The sequence below is a fragment of the Triturus cristatus genome, chromosome 4_2, assembly GCF_964204655.1.
Source record: "Triturus cristatus chromosome 4_2, aTriCri1.1, whole genome shotgun sequence".
NCBI classification, from domain to species: domain Eukaryota; kingdom Metazoa; phylum Chordata; class Amphibia; order Caudata; family Salamandridae; genus Triturus; species Triturus cristatus.
This window is the reverse complement of record NC_140586.1, coordinates 860,787,981-860,801,425: the sequence shown is the minus strand read 5'-3', so window position 1 is coordinate 860,801,425 and position 13,445 is coordinate 860,787,981. Positions and strand designations below refer to the sequence as shown.

At 48.2% G+C, this 13,445-nt stretch overlaps 2 protein-coding genes across 2 annotated transcripts in view; one reads left to right on the top strand and one right to left on the bottom strand.

Annotated features, from left to right (window-relative positions):
* Positions 1-13,445, top strand: part of LOC146835267 (peroxiredoxin-like) — a 559,426-nt gene that overhangs the window by 44,777 nt on the left and 501,204 nt on the right. The gene's annotated exons all lie outside the window — the stretch shown is intronic.
* Positions 464-13,213, bottom strand: LOC146835270 (uncharacterized). The gene is made up of 3 exons (XM_085599968.1): positions 13,021-13,213; positions 6,062-6,121; positions 464-1,009 (listed from the first exon to the last, which is right to left on the bottom strand). Exons 1-3 carry the CDS (start codon positions 13,211-13,213, stop codon positions 624-626), a joined length of 639 nt encoding a protein of 212 aa, XP_085456094.1. The 3' UTR covers positions 464-623.

The following is a 13,445-nucleotide window of genomic DNA, read 5'->3' as shown; positions in this document are numbered from 1 at the left end:
ATGTACTAATATGATGCACTCAAACAGGAACCGGTGGTCACAGTCCATGTGCCCAACAACTCACACATACCACATTTGAAATGCGGAATGACATAGAATATAGTCCAATGTATGTTAAGAAAGGTTTATAAAATAAGAATGGTGATCAATATTTACATTACAGAACACACTAACTTATCTAAACAACTAATCTAAAAAGCAAAACCTATCTAAACTAACTAATCTTACACTAACGAACTTAACTCTATTAACCTAACCTAAACTATGATCACGCAGACAGGTAGACATCATCCCCCCACCCCCCCTTAAGACATCAATGCACAATAGACATACACATACTTAAACTACATATTTACTAACTATAACACCATACTAAAACAAATATATATATATATTTTTTTTTAATTCTTTTTTTTCAATAAACATTAACACACATAACATTACCCCCCACCCCTACAAGTATTTAAAAAACCCCTATGATAAAAACCTTAAAACTACATCTACATCTAAAAACCTATCTCAACTAACTATGCCTACATATTCTACAATCACTAACAAAATGATACTTACAAAATAATAATATTAACAAACACAATAACTGTAAACCATATTTCAATTAGCCCCTAGATTTGGCTAATCAAATATTCCAGTCTCTGGTGGACCGTGTCCAATTTATCCTCCAACTTCTCAATTTTCCTGTCCATGGAATCAAGTCTGGACATCAGGGTGTCCATTGCCTGGTCCGGTATGGCCTGTAGAGCAGACGATCCAGAGGCTGCTCCACTGGGGACAACAGCGGCTGATGAGGTCGATGGGGCCACGGGAGTGGGAGGATGCTGTTGTGGCTGCATGCCATCCCTTGAGGCGGGGTCGGTGGTCCACGTGTCGGTAGCCCGCTGCTTCTCATACTGGCGGGAGGTCCAGCGGAAGCCCTTTGCCACGGAGAGGATGTGTAGATATCGGGCCTTCCTTATGCGGAAAGCCCGCTCATCCTCTGCATTCATGTTATCTGTATGAAAAGGTGGACATGTGTCAGTTCACCAGAACATGCCGGACATTAAATCATAGGAAATGCATGCTGTCAGGTGTAATGTAAAACACATTTGGGCAAATCATCTTTTCCATTTGTTGCCCACACACACCAATACATAAGTACTGATTTAGCTCGGCACATACTGTGCAGTCAACTGAATGTCATGGTTGCATGGTAATCCTTGGCACACTTGACATAGTAACTAATTAATGATGAGCCATATGAATTTAAGAACCAGTCAACAGGCATCACGACATGTGATCATATCCCCACAAAAATTACATCTGGCTCGCCTTGTATCAGGCATGGAGTCATGTGGACATGAATCTGCAATGGACGCTAGGTTCTGACAGTGTCACAGTTTGTCATGGAAGAAGAACTCCTTCCCTTGCATATTTACCACTAGCCCGTTCATTTCACACTCCAACAGAGGAATGCACTGAAGTGGCAATTGCATATTGGAACACAGAGATGTGCTTGCTGTCTACACACCAAGGAGACTCATAATTCATAACAATACTAAAATTGGATGGCATGCAGCATGCCATGTAGTACTAGCAGGGTGCAATTAACGTCAGCTTGGCGTTCAGAGCATACATGCTACAAGCACTTACATGTAGCCCATGGTTTTTGTGGGTATTGTCCAATCCCCAAAACACAGTAACAAATCTACCATATCTTGCAGCAACTCAGTCATCATGACAAAGGATCAAGGATGCGTCACAGCATCATGACATAAGTCTTATGTTGTCATGAATGTGAATATAACATTATCAGACAGGATGTGCCACACTTGTGTGTTGAAATACGTTCGTAGTGTCACCTACCCTGTGCACTAAAGCACGTCACAGCAATGTCAACATCATCCCTTATCTGTTCCATGGGAAAAAAGGGACAATCAAGTACTACAGTTCCAAGGGTCACATCAGAAGGACACATGACTAGCTGTTGAAGTGTGTGGACTGCAGAAATGCTCACCTGCAGTCCATGCATTAACTGCCAATGCAACCATGCTGGGCCGGGTCATCCTGGCCATCGGCCATCTCATTGATTGTGCCATACACATCCAATCATCTGTGGGACACACATTGTAAGTCCTGTACCAACATTAATTGTGAAAGTGGGTCTGTGATACGTCTAGACATGAGATGAGGCTGTCAGCAAAATTATCAAATAGGAGGCAGATTCCTGTCCCACAAACAAATGGCTGTGGACTGCAAATTTCTAAAAGCCACCCTAGGCTTGAAATATTCCGTGTGGAATTCCATGAGGACTAACCACGCATGGGCTCCCATCTGTTGTGTTACACGTAGGAAAAGTCAATGCATGGACACTACACCCGCTTTGGTACACATATATTGACATCATCCTGGAAAATGATTGGATTGAATAAGCCTTTTCACTACATTATGGAAGACATGCATACTTGACACATAGCTTTGCTCTTATTCTGTGCATATGGTACATAGTGTCATCTATACTCCGTTGTAGGAATATTGCATACCTATCCAAGGTGGGTGGGTCCACGAGCACAATGGAACCACATGAGAAATGTGATGACCGACAGATTGAATGCCAAATACATGACTCACAGACATATTGATGTGCAGCTTGCAAGGCATATCCACAGGAACTTTCCATACATTACAAATTGACCTTTTCATTGACCCAGCACAAGGCGAAACGCATTCAAATACACCATATGCTATACACGGTACGCAAACACCCCATCCAACTCGTGGACACAATCCATACATCTTCCACGGATGTTGCCTTCCTGGGGGAGACATGTCTGAACGCCTCCTCCATGCCCGACGTTGCCATAGCCATTCTGGACGGCTACAAGAACACTGGCAGGGACCGCAACAATGGAGTAGGAGGTGGGCTTGGCATTGTCATGGTCAACCACAAAACCCTCTGGGCCTCACACATCAATGACCACACTCTCAGCACCGCCAAACTCATGCACTTGAAGAGCCACACATACCACAACCCCATTCTCAGAGGAACCCTCGTCTACAGAACCCCTGGACCCTGGCTTCAATTCTGTGACACCATTGCCAATTGGTTCTGCACGCATGACTACATCCTCCTGGTACACCTGAACCTCCACCTCAAGAACCACAAACACAACAACTCCTCCACCCTGGTAGTCAACCTCGGACTCAGTCAGCTCGTCAAAACGCACACCCACTCCGCCAGACGCACGCTTGACCAAGATCCTCGGCTACCTCCCATGTCCCTTTCAGCCACACCACCAAACTGGACTGGCCATTGGTGCATCCACTACACCTTCAAGACAAATCACCACACCCCAACACATTCAACACATCACATGCAGCAGCCAGATCAAAGACAACAATGAACCGCTTGACAACACCCTTGCCCAGTGCCCACACGCCAACCCAAACTACACTGACTGCGCAACATGCAAATGCAGGCAATTGATCAATGACTGCCACAACACTGTCACCCCGATCACAGAACCCTCCAACAGACACATTGGCAAGAAGGCTGCCTGGTTCACTGTGGACATACGGCCCTCCATACACACATGCCAGAAAGTACATAAAACATTGCACCCCAAACAGACACCAGACAGTATGTGGGCCACAAGAACGGCATCCTCAGACACCATCACCTCATCTGAACTGCTACAAGTGCCACCACCAAGGACTGCATAGACAACAGCGCCCCCAATAACAATGAGATATTCAACATCATTAAGGTACCCTCCAACCCTGGCTCCAACACCAATGACATCCCACAACTGCAAGACCTGTGATACACCCTTGCCACACTCTTCCATTGCAATATTGCAGACATCCACAACAGCTACCACAACCCGTACACCTTGACAGGCAGCAACACCTCAGACACCCCGGCCACCATCCACACTCACCCCCCTGCACACCTGGAGCAATGTGAAGGACCACATCAAAATGAGGTACACCATCCACTCCATCTCACCGTCTGACACATTTGCGCACCACATGTGCAGCACAGCTAGCCCCACCATTGCAACCCATCTCCTCAAGGCCATCAACATCTCCTTAGAGAGTGCGAGCTTCCCAGCAAATTTTGATGCACGCCGAGATCAACGCCTCACTCCAGGAATCCAAGGTGGATGCAAGAGGCCTCAAGAACTTCCAGACAATTTCCCTGCTCCCATTCCTGCTAAAGGGCATGCACAAGATTGCAAACAAACAACTGACCGGCTACCTCGAGGAGTACACCATCCTGGACCTGTCACACTCCGACATCTGCAGGAATCCCAGTATTGACAATGGCCTCATTGCCAACACCAATGGCATCTGGACCCTGATGTACAATGATGAAAGTGCGCCACACATCCGCCATGAGCTCTCAGCCGCCTTCAACAATGTCTGTCAACGCACCCTACGCACATGCCTCAAACACGCAGGAATCCAAAGCAAGGCTCTGGAGTGGACCACCTCCTTCCTCTCTGGCAGCAGCCAGAGCCTCCGCCTACCCTCATTCTGCTCCCAAGCCTCAAAGATCATCAGCGGCAGAACACAAAGATCATCCCTCTGCACAACATTGTTCATCATCTCCATGGGCACGCTTGCACACGTTGCACAACTGCACCACCTCCACATCATCTCCTACGCTGACAACACACAGCTGATCCTTTCCCTCACCAAGGACAACCTCAACACCAAAACCAACATCCACAAAGGAATGACTGCCGTTGACGAGTGGATGACGAACAAATGACTGAAGCCAAACTCACCCAAGACGGGGGTCCTCTTCTTTGGATCCACCCCCTCAGCCAGGGACAACTCCTGGTGGACAACTACACTGAGAGCAGCACCGGCAGACACCAACCATGCAAGCAACCTGGGGGTCAACCTCGAATCAACCCTCACCATGACCAGGCAGGTCAACGTCGTCTCATCCGCCAGCTACAACACCTTCCGCATGCTCAGCAAGATGTACAAGTGGATCCCCACTGCAACCAGTAGAAGCTTCACCCTTGGCCTCGTCTGCATCAGGCTGCACCATTGACATGCAGACAATGTGGGAGCCACTGCCAAACTCCGTAAACGTCCGCAACACATACAGAACGCTTCTGCACACCTTGTGCACAACTCCTCTTGCCACAGCCACATCACACCCCATCTGGGATCCCTGTATTGGCTCACCGTCAACAAGAGGATCGCCTGCAAGCTTCTCACCCATGCACACAGAGCACTCCCCCACACCGGTCAAACATACCTCAACAGGATAATCACCGTCTACTACCAGAATTGCCAGTGCCCTTTCAGTGACCTTGCCCTTGCCACTGTCCCCCACATCCAAAGACCTACCAGCGGCAGGAGTTTGTACTGCCAACATGCCCCAAAGACCTGGAACACCCTCCTACAGCTGAGCCTGGTCCTCCTTGCCTTCATGAGGGCACTCAAGAACAGGCTGTTCGATCAATAGCAGCACACCTCCCCCGCGCATTGAGACCCTCACGTGTGAGTAGAGCAATTTACAAAAGTAATGATTGATTGATTGATTAATAAGTCTGACTGCCATTCCTATGGCTCATCCATATACAAATGTTTTGGGGCTAGGGATGTTGATGGTAATTGCACTGACAATGTTTCCATAGCATGATACATTGGCTAATTAATGCAAGGATGACATTAAACTGTCACTACAATATACTTGGACTTCTCCGAATTGTTCACGGACGTGAAGGTTCAAATGTCATTCAGATGCTGTTTCATTAACTTGGCTTTGGCTACTCCAGTCCCAGTGGCAATGGCCACTCCATATTGCCTTGTGGATAGTGGCAAGGAGTGTCAGACAGTGTTGTGGCTTCTGATCTGTCCACACATGTCCACACGTAGTACAATGGTCACAACATGTTACATCATGTAGTTTGGAATTAGGATGCAAAAGATAAGTTCTGACTGCAGCAGGAAGTTGTGATTGTACCATAGTTGCACTCATACACAGTTTTGCTTCCATCCTCGCACTTGATACACAACAAATTATATGAACATGGATACTCACTGGTGGCATTTGGGTCTTCAAAGCTGTCGACCTCCCCCTGTGTATATGGCCGTGGGCCACCTACAAGAAGAGTAACAGAAGTACAAATTGGTATAGAATCACATCATATGTACATGTCAATTTAGACCAAAACATTATTTAGCGTGACACATGCATGGAAATAACAGGACGTGTCACTCCTTTTACATTGAGTGCAGCCATATTTTTCCTAACACACATGGACAGTGGAAACACTGGATTGCTTCCACATCAATGTTCACACATGTGTGCCATCCCTGTGATTTCGCACATGCATCTACGGATTCAACACACATGCCCTTATGCAGACACTGTTGCTGACTGCTGTACGGATTGCTGTTTCAAAAACTTGTTTATGCACACGCACATGTGTAAGCATTTATTAGCCACAGACACTGACAACGCTTCTTCGACTCTCAACATTCCCACAGCATGTTAAGCTCTATCATGTTCACTGATTGCACACTGATATGATCTTGCAGATGACTGTTGCATAGTGGCTCACACATGACTAGGGTTACATTTGGCTGCCTGCTTCACACTCCGTTCGGGATGCTGATTCACCTGAAGTGCATCCACCATGACGTATACAGCATTCAAGGTGTACATCCATGATACATTCAAGCGAACATGTAGTTTGAGGCATGTACACACTGCAGATGCACAGTATCGGACCATCAGCCAAAGCCATCTTTACCCAGCAACAAGCCCAAACTCAATCATTGGACATGCCTCTACACAATCCATCAGCTCAAACTTGGATCACTTTGTATGGACTGTACCAGTGGCAAATCTACACGCTACGCAAATTACACAGCCAGCAACACCTATGGACAGTAATCCAGACTACAGTGCACCCTGGCGTACACCACCAAGTACACGCACACTACGTACACACAAAACTACACCAACTCTGGATCATGACATGCATCGCCATCAAAGTGTCCACCCTTTGAAGACTAGCCATGGAGATCTGTATCATCCGCAAAAAGACTAGCAACAGATGGAGCGTTACTCACAGGAATCATGGTAAACGCTACCTTTCCATCCCAAGTTAGCAGATGACTCACCAATCAATCATCCCATTTAATGATTAGTCTACAACAACTGTCTGGTGTGTGCACATGCCATTGCACTCAATAGGTACTTCTACATCACAAAGTGAAGCACAAGCCATAGCACGCTCAACATCAAACGACTAATTGCACAGATCCAGGTCAGAACAAGGACAACACCCCTGTGGGAACCTCGTCCAAATACCTACATGCCCCTGAGGTGTGTACACAACCCACATCACATACATCATTGCCCAACATGCATTCGCATACATGTTCCACAGACTTGTGACATAGCTCAACTCACATCTTGACTACAGACGTGCCAACAGGTTAGCAAAATTAATTGACAAGCTTGTAGACATCACACAGTAGCAACTGGCCACAAGGCACAGCCACAAGGACGGTGGCAACATCAACACATCCACCACACCAAGACCACATACCCCAATGGCCTGACCGTTCTGACGTACACCTCCTGTCCACCATACAGCTGCATCCATATGAAACAATTAGCACCCCACACAGAAATTACAGATTCTTGACAACTAACAACTATAATGAGCCACAAACCAAAATGCCAACAACACCTTGCACTACACAAGCTTGGTTCTCAATGGACCACACAGATGGTTATCGTAATGTCTAGATGATTTTGCTACAGTCTCCAACACAGACACACAGCAGCACAGGAAGTCAACACGGATCGCATACAGACCACATCATTAGTGAGACACATGCAGACACCATTTTGCAACGATGAAGGACGGGGACGCTAAGACACCATAAATCCCCTTGATGAGGATCCAAAGCAAGGACACCATCTCAACAATCCACACACACATCAAGATTTTACAAGGGCAAATGACTCACCCAATCAATCCTCATCAACTCCAGATATGCTACACTAAGAATGCACTTCACGAGTTACATTGGCAGAGCTAGCATTGTGCATGCGGACATGTCCCCCTCACAGGATCACTACAACAAGCGCTGCTCATATTTCCACACAGATGTCATGTGCCTCCAGGATCATTGACATTTTCAGACACAGGTCAATGTAAACATATATCTTCATGCAAAACCTGCTACCCCTCCATCTCATCTTTGACAACATTGAGCACCACAGACAGCGCATCTACCATGATACTCATCCTTTGATGATCACAAATGTACCCCTGTCACCAACCTCTCCTACCAATCTGGCACACACGTCCCTCCAGCATTCAGCGTTTACAATGAAGCTGGGTGTGTAATAGTGAGCTTATGCACCTTAAGTGGACTAGCGCATGCTTACGACCCACATGCAATGAGCTGACAACAAACATCCTGCGCAGACCACACCGTGCACCTCTCCTTTTCAAATGTATGTAACAGACTCTGCAACTACAGCTGGATTGCGACCCTCACATGTGAGTAGGCTAATCCTGATGATGATGCCTGCTTGATTCATCTATTGATGCCGCATGCTTACATACGCAACCAGAGTCATGTATATGGTGACATATGCACAGGGTATGGACTGAAATACAAGATAGTGCAGGAATGATGCAACCCCAGACCTTTGTCTGCACCACACTGTTTGAAATTCCTAGCAATGGTAAACAACATGGACATTTTAAATATTCCTTGTTCCAACAGTACTTCACTATATTCTACATCCTGGTGGTGCTGATTCATGCTTAACATTGACAATGAACTGCAAATCCAGCAAGCGTGTTTTACCATGCACTTGTGAATATGCAAAATTTGCACTACGTTTTTAAAAGGCTTGCTATGTTGCATGTTGTTAGATGTGGATGTTCACACACAACACCCATAGCCACTGATGCATGGGCAGACTTACAGAGTGGCAATTAACTGGGAAACCATCAGGATGGCACTCCACCCTAAGGCTGGCCTACTGTGTCTCGTAAAAGGGACTATTTAATCATTTCATTTGTCATTGCTCAATGCATGCTGCATTTGATTACACACATTGGAGGAGAGAATCATGACATTTGTGACCTTGGGGTGTGTTGGACCTGTCAGCCCTAGGGTGGTCTCCCCTTCTATTTGTGATCGTGCCTAATTGTTGTCCACCATAATTTTTGTGTTGGAGTAGGTCTCCGGGCGCCTTTTCATTGCCAATCAGTGTTAAGGTGCAGGTGCTCCCTTCTCCCAAGATGGCTGCCACAGACCCCTGCTACTGCAGAGTGGTCTTTCATAGTAGCACCCTAGCTGCCAGGTGCTGGCTGGGACCCCACAACAATGTTGCGACACCAGCCCGCCTTTTGTCCCATAGGTAGAATGGGGAGGCTCCTGGAATGTGCTGGAACCTTCTAGGAGGGAGGTGGCGTTTTACTTTAGCCGCCTTGGCTAGAGGTCACCTGACCTAGGGCTACTTAAGTGAGGAAGGGTACTTTTTGTGGTGAGTTGGCCAGTGGGGTACAGCAGAGCTGGAGAATCCACGCAGGAGTGTAGGCGGTTGGGCCTAGCCAGGGACTTATGCCTCTGAGAGTGACAGGATTTAGGTGCTGACTCTTAAGTGAGTGAGGGACCCTGTGAAACCCTCTGATCTTGCACAGCAGTAGTAGGACCAAAAGAACCTCTGTCCAGCCTGACTAGGAAGGACGTGGGGCCATATGTATGAAGACATTTTCTCATAGACACAGAATGGGTAAAACCCTTTGATACATCTGGCCCCTAGTCGTTAACTCCATCCCTACCCCCCTGTAACCGAACCCCCTTAAGGGCGCCAGAGCCATCTGCGCCAACAAGACTTCATCTAACACCTGAGAACAGTAACTGAATGCTGAGACTGCGTGTCCTGACTGACCCCCGAAACCCTATGCAAAGCAGATTGAAGAACCACCGGGGATCGACCAGGTACTAGCGCTGTGACCCCTGCGCTCCCTGACCTGGCCTGGGTCCCTCGGCAGCGTGCTCCGCTGAGCACGGAGCTCCCCTCCTTAATTTCAGCCCCCCCCCTGTGGCGTGGAAGCAAGCGCGCTCACCGCAGCGGGCGGAAGGCCGGAAGTAGTGCCCTTCAGTGTCACGAGGCCCGTGGAGAAGCCCGGGGACCCGTTGCTGCCGTCGCAGCTGTGCAAGAAGGTGGGCCAGGCCGAGGACCATTGCCCACATCGCCAATGGAGCGGACGCCATCCAACGTCAAGAGCAAGGTAAGCCAGGATGCTGTGATTGACGCCGGTGCGCCCCCTGATGTTTGGGAGCCGCAACACACCCTGAGCCCGTGTTTCCTCTCCGTGGGAGTCCCCCTGGTCACCACGACTGAGAGACCCCGCCAAGGGATCCTTTCCTTGTGCCCCCCGTGACTGTACTGAAGCGTGGTGCCCTACAAACTGCACCGGAGACCGAGAGACTTGCTCCGCAAGTCCGGTGCGCTCCCTGCTACTGGCTCCGTGTGTAGAGATTCACTGTTACTGCTTACGAGTAGCACTATGCTCTTCATGTTCCGTTCTGAAGTGCTGTATGTCATTGCTTACGAGTTGCACTCTGTTATTCATGTTCCGTTCTGAAGTATTCCTTGCTAATGATTCCGAATGGCGCTTGGTTTTAAATGCTCCAGTCTGAAGTATTCCTTGCAAATGATGATGATAGGGCTCTGTTTCAAATGCTCAGTTATGACAAATGCATGGCTATTGATTACGAGCAGCGCTCTGTGTTAAATGCTCCGTTCCAAAGTGTTCCCTGTTGGCAACTACGAGCAGCGCTCTGGTCTAGATGCCCCGTTCTGAAGTAGTCATTGCCAGTTAATCACGAGTAGCACTCTGTGGAAATCGGCGCTGTTCTGAGGTATTCACCGCTCAGCGCGTAAAGCGCGGGAATCGCCACTGAGGTGCCACAAATAACCAAAGTAGCGGTGTGCCCACAAGTTCTGCCCTGGGTCCCTGCACGCCCTAGGAGTGGCGCTACAGTCCCCAAACCCTACCCTGAGAAGTGAGATACACTAGGGTGGCCTAGAGCCTTTAGAAACCTACTGGTGCATGAGGTGCTGGTGAATATGGGGCGGGTGAATACACTGCTAATCTAAGTGAAGCTTGCATTGATATCTGAGGAACTGCATTTACATCTCATGAATTGCATTTATATTGCATGAACTTCATTTACATCTCATGAATTGCATTTATATCACATGAACTGCATTTATCTCGAACTACTTGGATGAACTTGAATTATTTGCATGAACCTTTACGGTGTGGCGTACCTTATTGTGTGTGTTCCCCATTCCATGCGAGGTGCGTGTTGTATGGTTGCTTTACACACAGGCCTTTGGGTGCCCAGACGCTCGTGTCACGTTACCGCCCTTAGGGACTGGAGACCCCGGTTTCCTACAGGGTGCATGAAGGTGTCCCTTCATGAACAGACACTACTGCCCCACGACGCAGGCAGCCATGTACATGTTAGCAAGTCTGCCTGCACCTGCACATGGTGGCAGTTTGTGTACCAGCACAGGGCTTGGCACCGTGATTACACATCATGGGGCTGATTTATGTTTGACTTGCGCCTCATTGACGCCACCGTTGCGTCACTTTTGTGACGCAGCAGCGGTGCAAATCCTGCGCCATGGTGCGGGGTATTTACAACGTGACGCATCTGGGAGATGCGTCACGTTGTAAAGCCCTGCGCCACATGTAGGCGTTCCAGGGCAGGTGTGGCCGTTCCGGCGCAGGAACGCCTCCTAAAAGTGGCTGAGTGAAATAGACAAGATTTCACTCAGTCACTTTTCCAGCCATGCTGCGTCACATCCCTGCGCCTGCTTGAAGCAGGGCGTAAGGATTGACGCAGCATTTTAGGGATAGGGGCACCCAGAGCCTTGCTGGAGCTGCGTCGCGGTTGCACAGCAACTCCAGCAATGCACCATCCATACGACGGCAGATGCGTCACGCATCTGCCCATCCGAGTGCCACGGTGCGCCGCATCATGAATGCGGCGCATCAATGGTGGCGCACAAGTGGGCAGATGCGTGGCAACTCCTCTGGTGCATCTCTGCTGATTAGCAGAGATGCGCCAGACGTCATGAATCTGCCCCTTTGTATCCAAATCATCCTCCCCCTTGTTCACAGCATGACTATGAGAAATCAATTTATTTAACTGGTGCATGTGTCTGTGTGAATAGAGAAAATTTCAATGTCAACATCATATATATTTGGGCCGATTGATGTTTCCTGGCGCATCCCTGCAAATCAGCAAGGATGCGCCAGGAGAGATGGGTCACACAAGTTTACCCTTGCGCCACCCATGATGCGCAGCATTTTCAATGCAGCGCATCATGGCGCAGGAATAAACAGATGCGTGACGCATTCGATGGCGTAAGGTTGCCGCAGTGCTTAAGTTGTGTTGCAAGCGCAACGCAACTCCAGCACTGTTCCAACCAGCCCAGCCCTAACATGGTCTGTCAAGCCTTACGCCTGCTTCAAGCAGGTGCAGGGTTTTGATGCCTCATTGTCGGAAAAGTGAGTCAGTCACATATTATAAATTTGACTTTTCCGAGGGTTATTTCCGCCGTTACACCCACCCTGCGCTACATTAAACATGACGCAGGTTTAATGTAGCGCAGAGCTTTACAGCGTGACACATCTCCATTGATGCGTCACGATGTGAATATGGCGCAAACTGGCGCAGGGTTTACACCACCGCTGCGTCACAAAAGTGACGCTACGGTGGCATCAAAGGGGCACAAGTCCCTCATACATCTGCCCCATGGTTTCCAACATATGTGTCTGTGGCCACAGAACGGTCTTTTGTATTGCATGCGCTCATATGTACATCCATACAGACCATTGCAACGCCAATTGATTGGTCATACGATTTGTGCAGAGGGAGATATGGCATAGATTAGCACCTCTGAAGAGAATATATGAGTGACAAGAAACATTGACTTACCAACTGGACCACCAACTTCCAGGCCAAGATGATCGAGCAGGTCAGCCTCCCTGCTGATGACGTCCTGCCAGCGGTGCTTTATCTGGTGGGTTGTCCGCTGGATCTGGAATAGACGCCCCAGATGTTGCTGCACAGTGGTCCACCGGCGCTTGCGCCCTGCTGTGTCATACCCCTGACTGACCCTGCCCCCCATGCTGATCATCCGGGGCAGGTAGTGGAATATTAGCCATATCATCCCGCCAAACAGTCGATCGGTCAAATTTCGAGACCTTCCCGACATGATTTAGGATGACGTAAAGGAAACTTAATAAATTTGACAAAGGAAACTTATTTAAGATTGACCTAATATGTACAATAAAATAACCCACCCCTATATAAAGCCTTAAAACTAACTACCCCAATCGACAAACACCCCACAATACTAA

What these genes read in the sequence shown, in the direction of transcription:
- LOC146835270 (XM_085599968.1), bottom strand. Translation starts at nt 13,213, where the DNA reads ATGGGGGGCAGGGTCAGTCAGGGGTATGACACAGCAGGGCGCAAGCGC. An exon ending in GGAAGTTGGTGGTCCAGTTG is followed by an intron (nt 6,122 to 13,020) that starts GTAAGTCAATGT and finishes CTCTTCTTGTAG; the next exon opens with GTGGCCCACGGCCATATACA. An exon ending in TGAAGACCCAAATGCCACCA is followed by an intron (nt 1,010 to 6,061) that starts GTGAGTATCCAT and finishes CTTTTCATACAG; the next exon opens with ATAACATGAATGCAGAGGAT.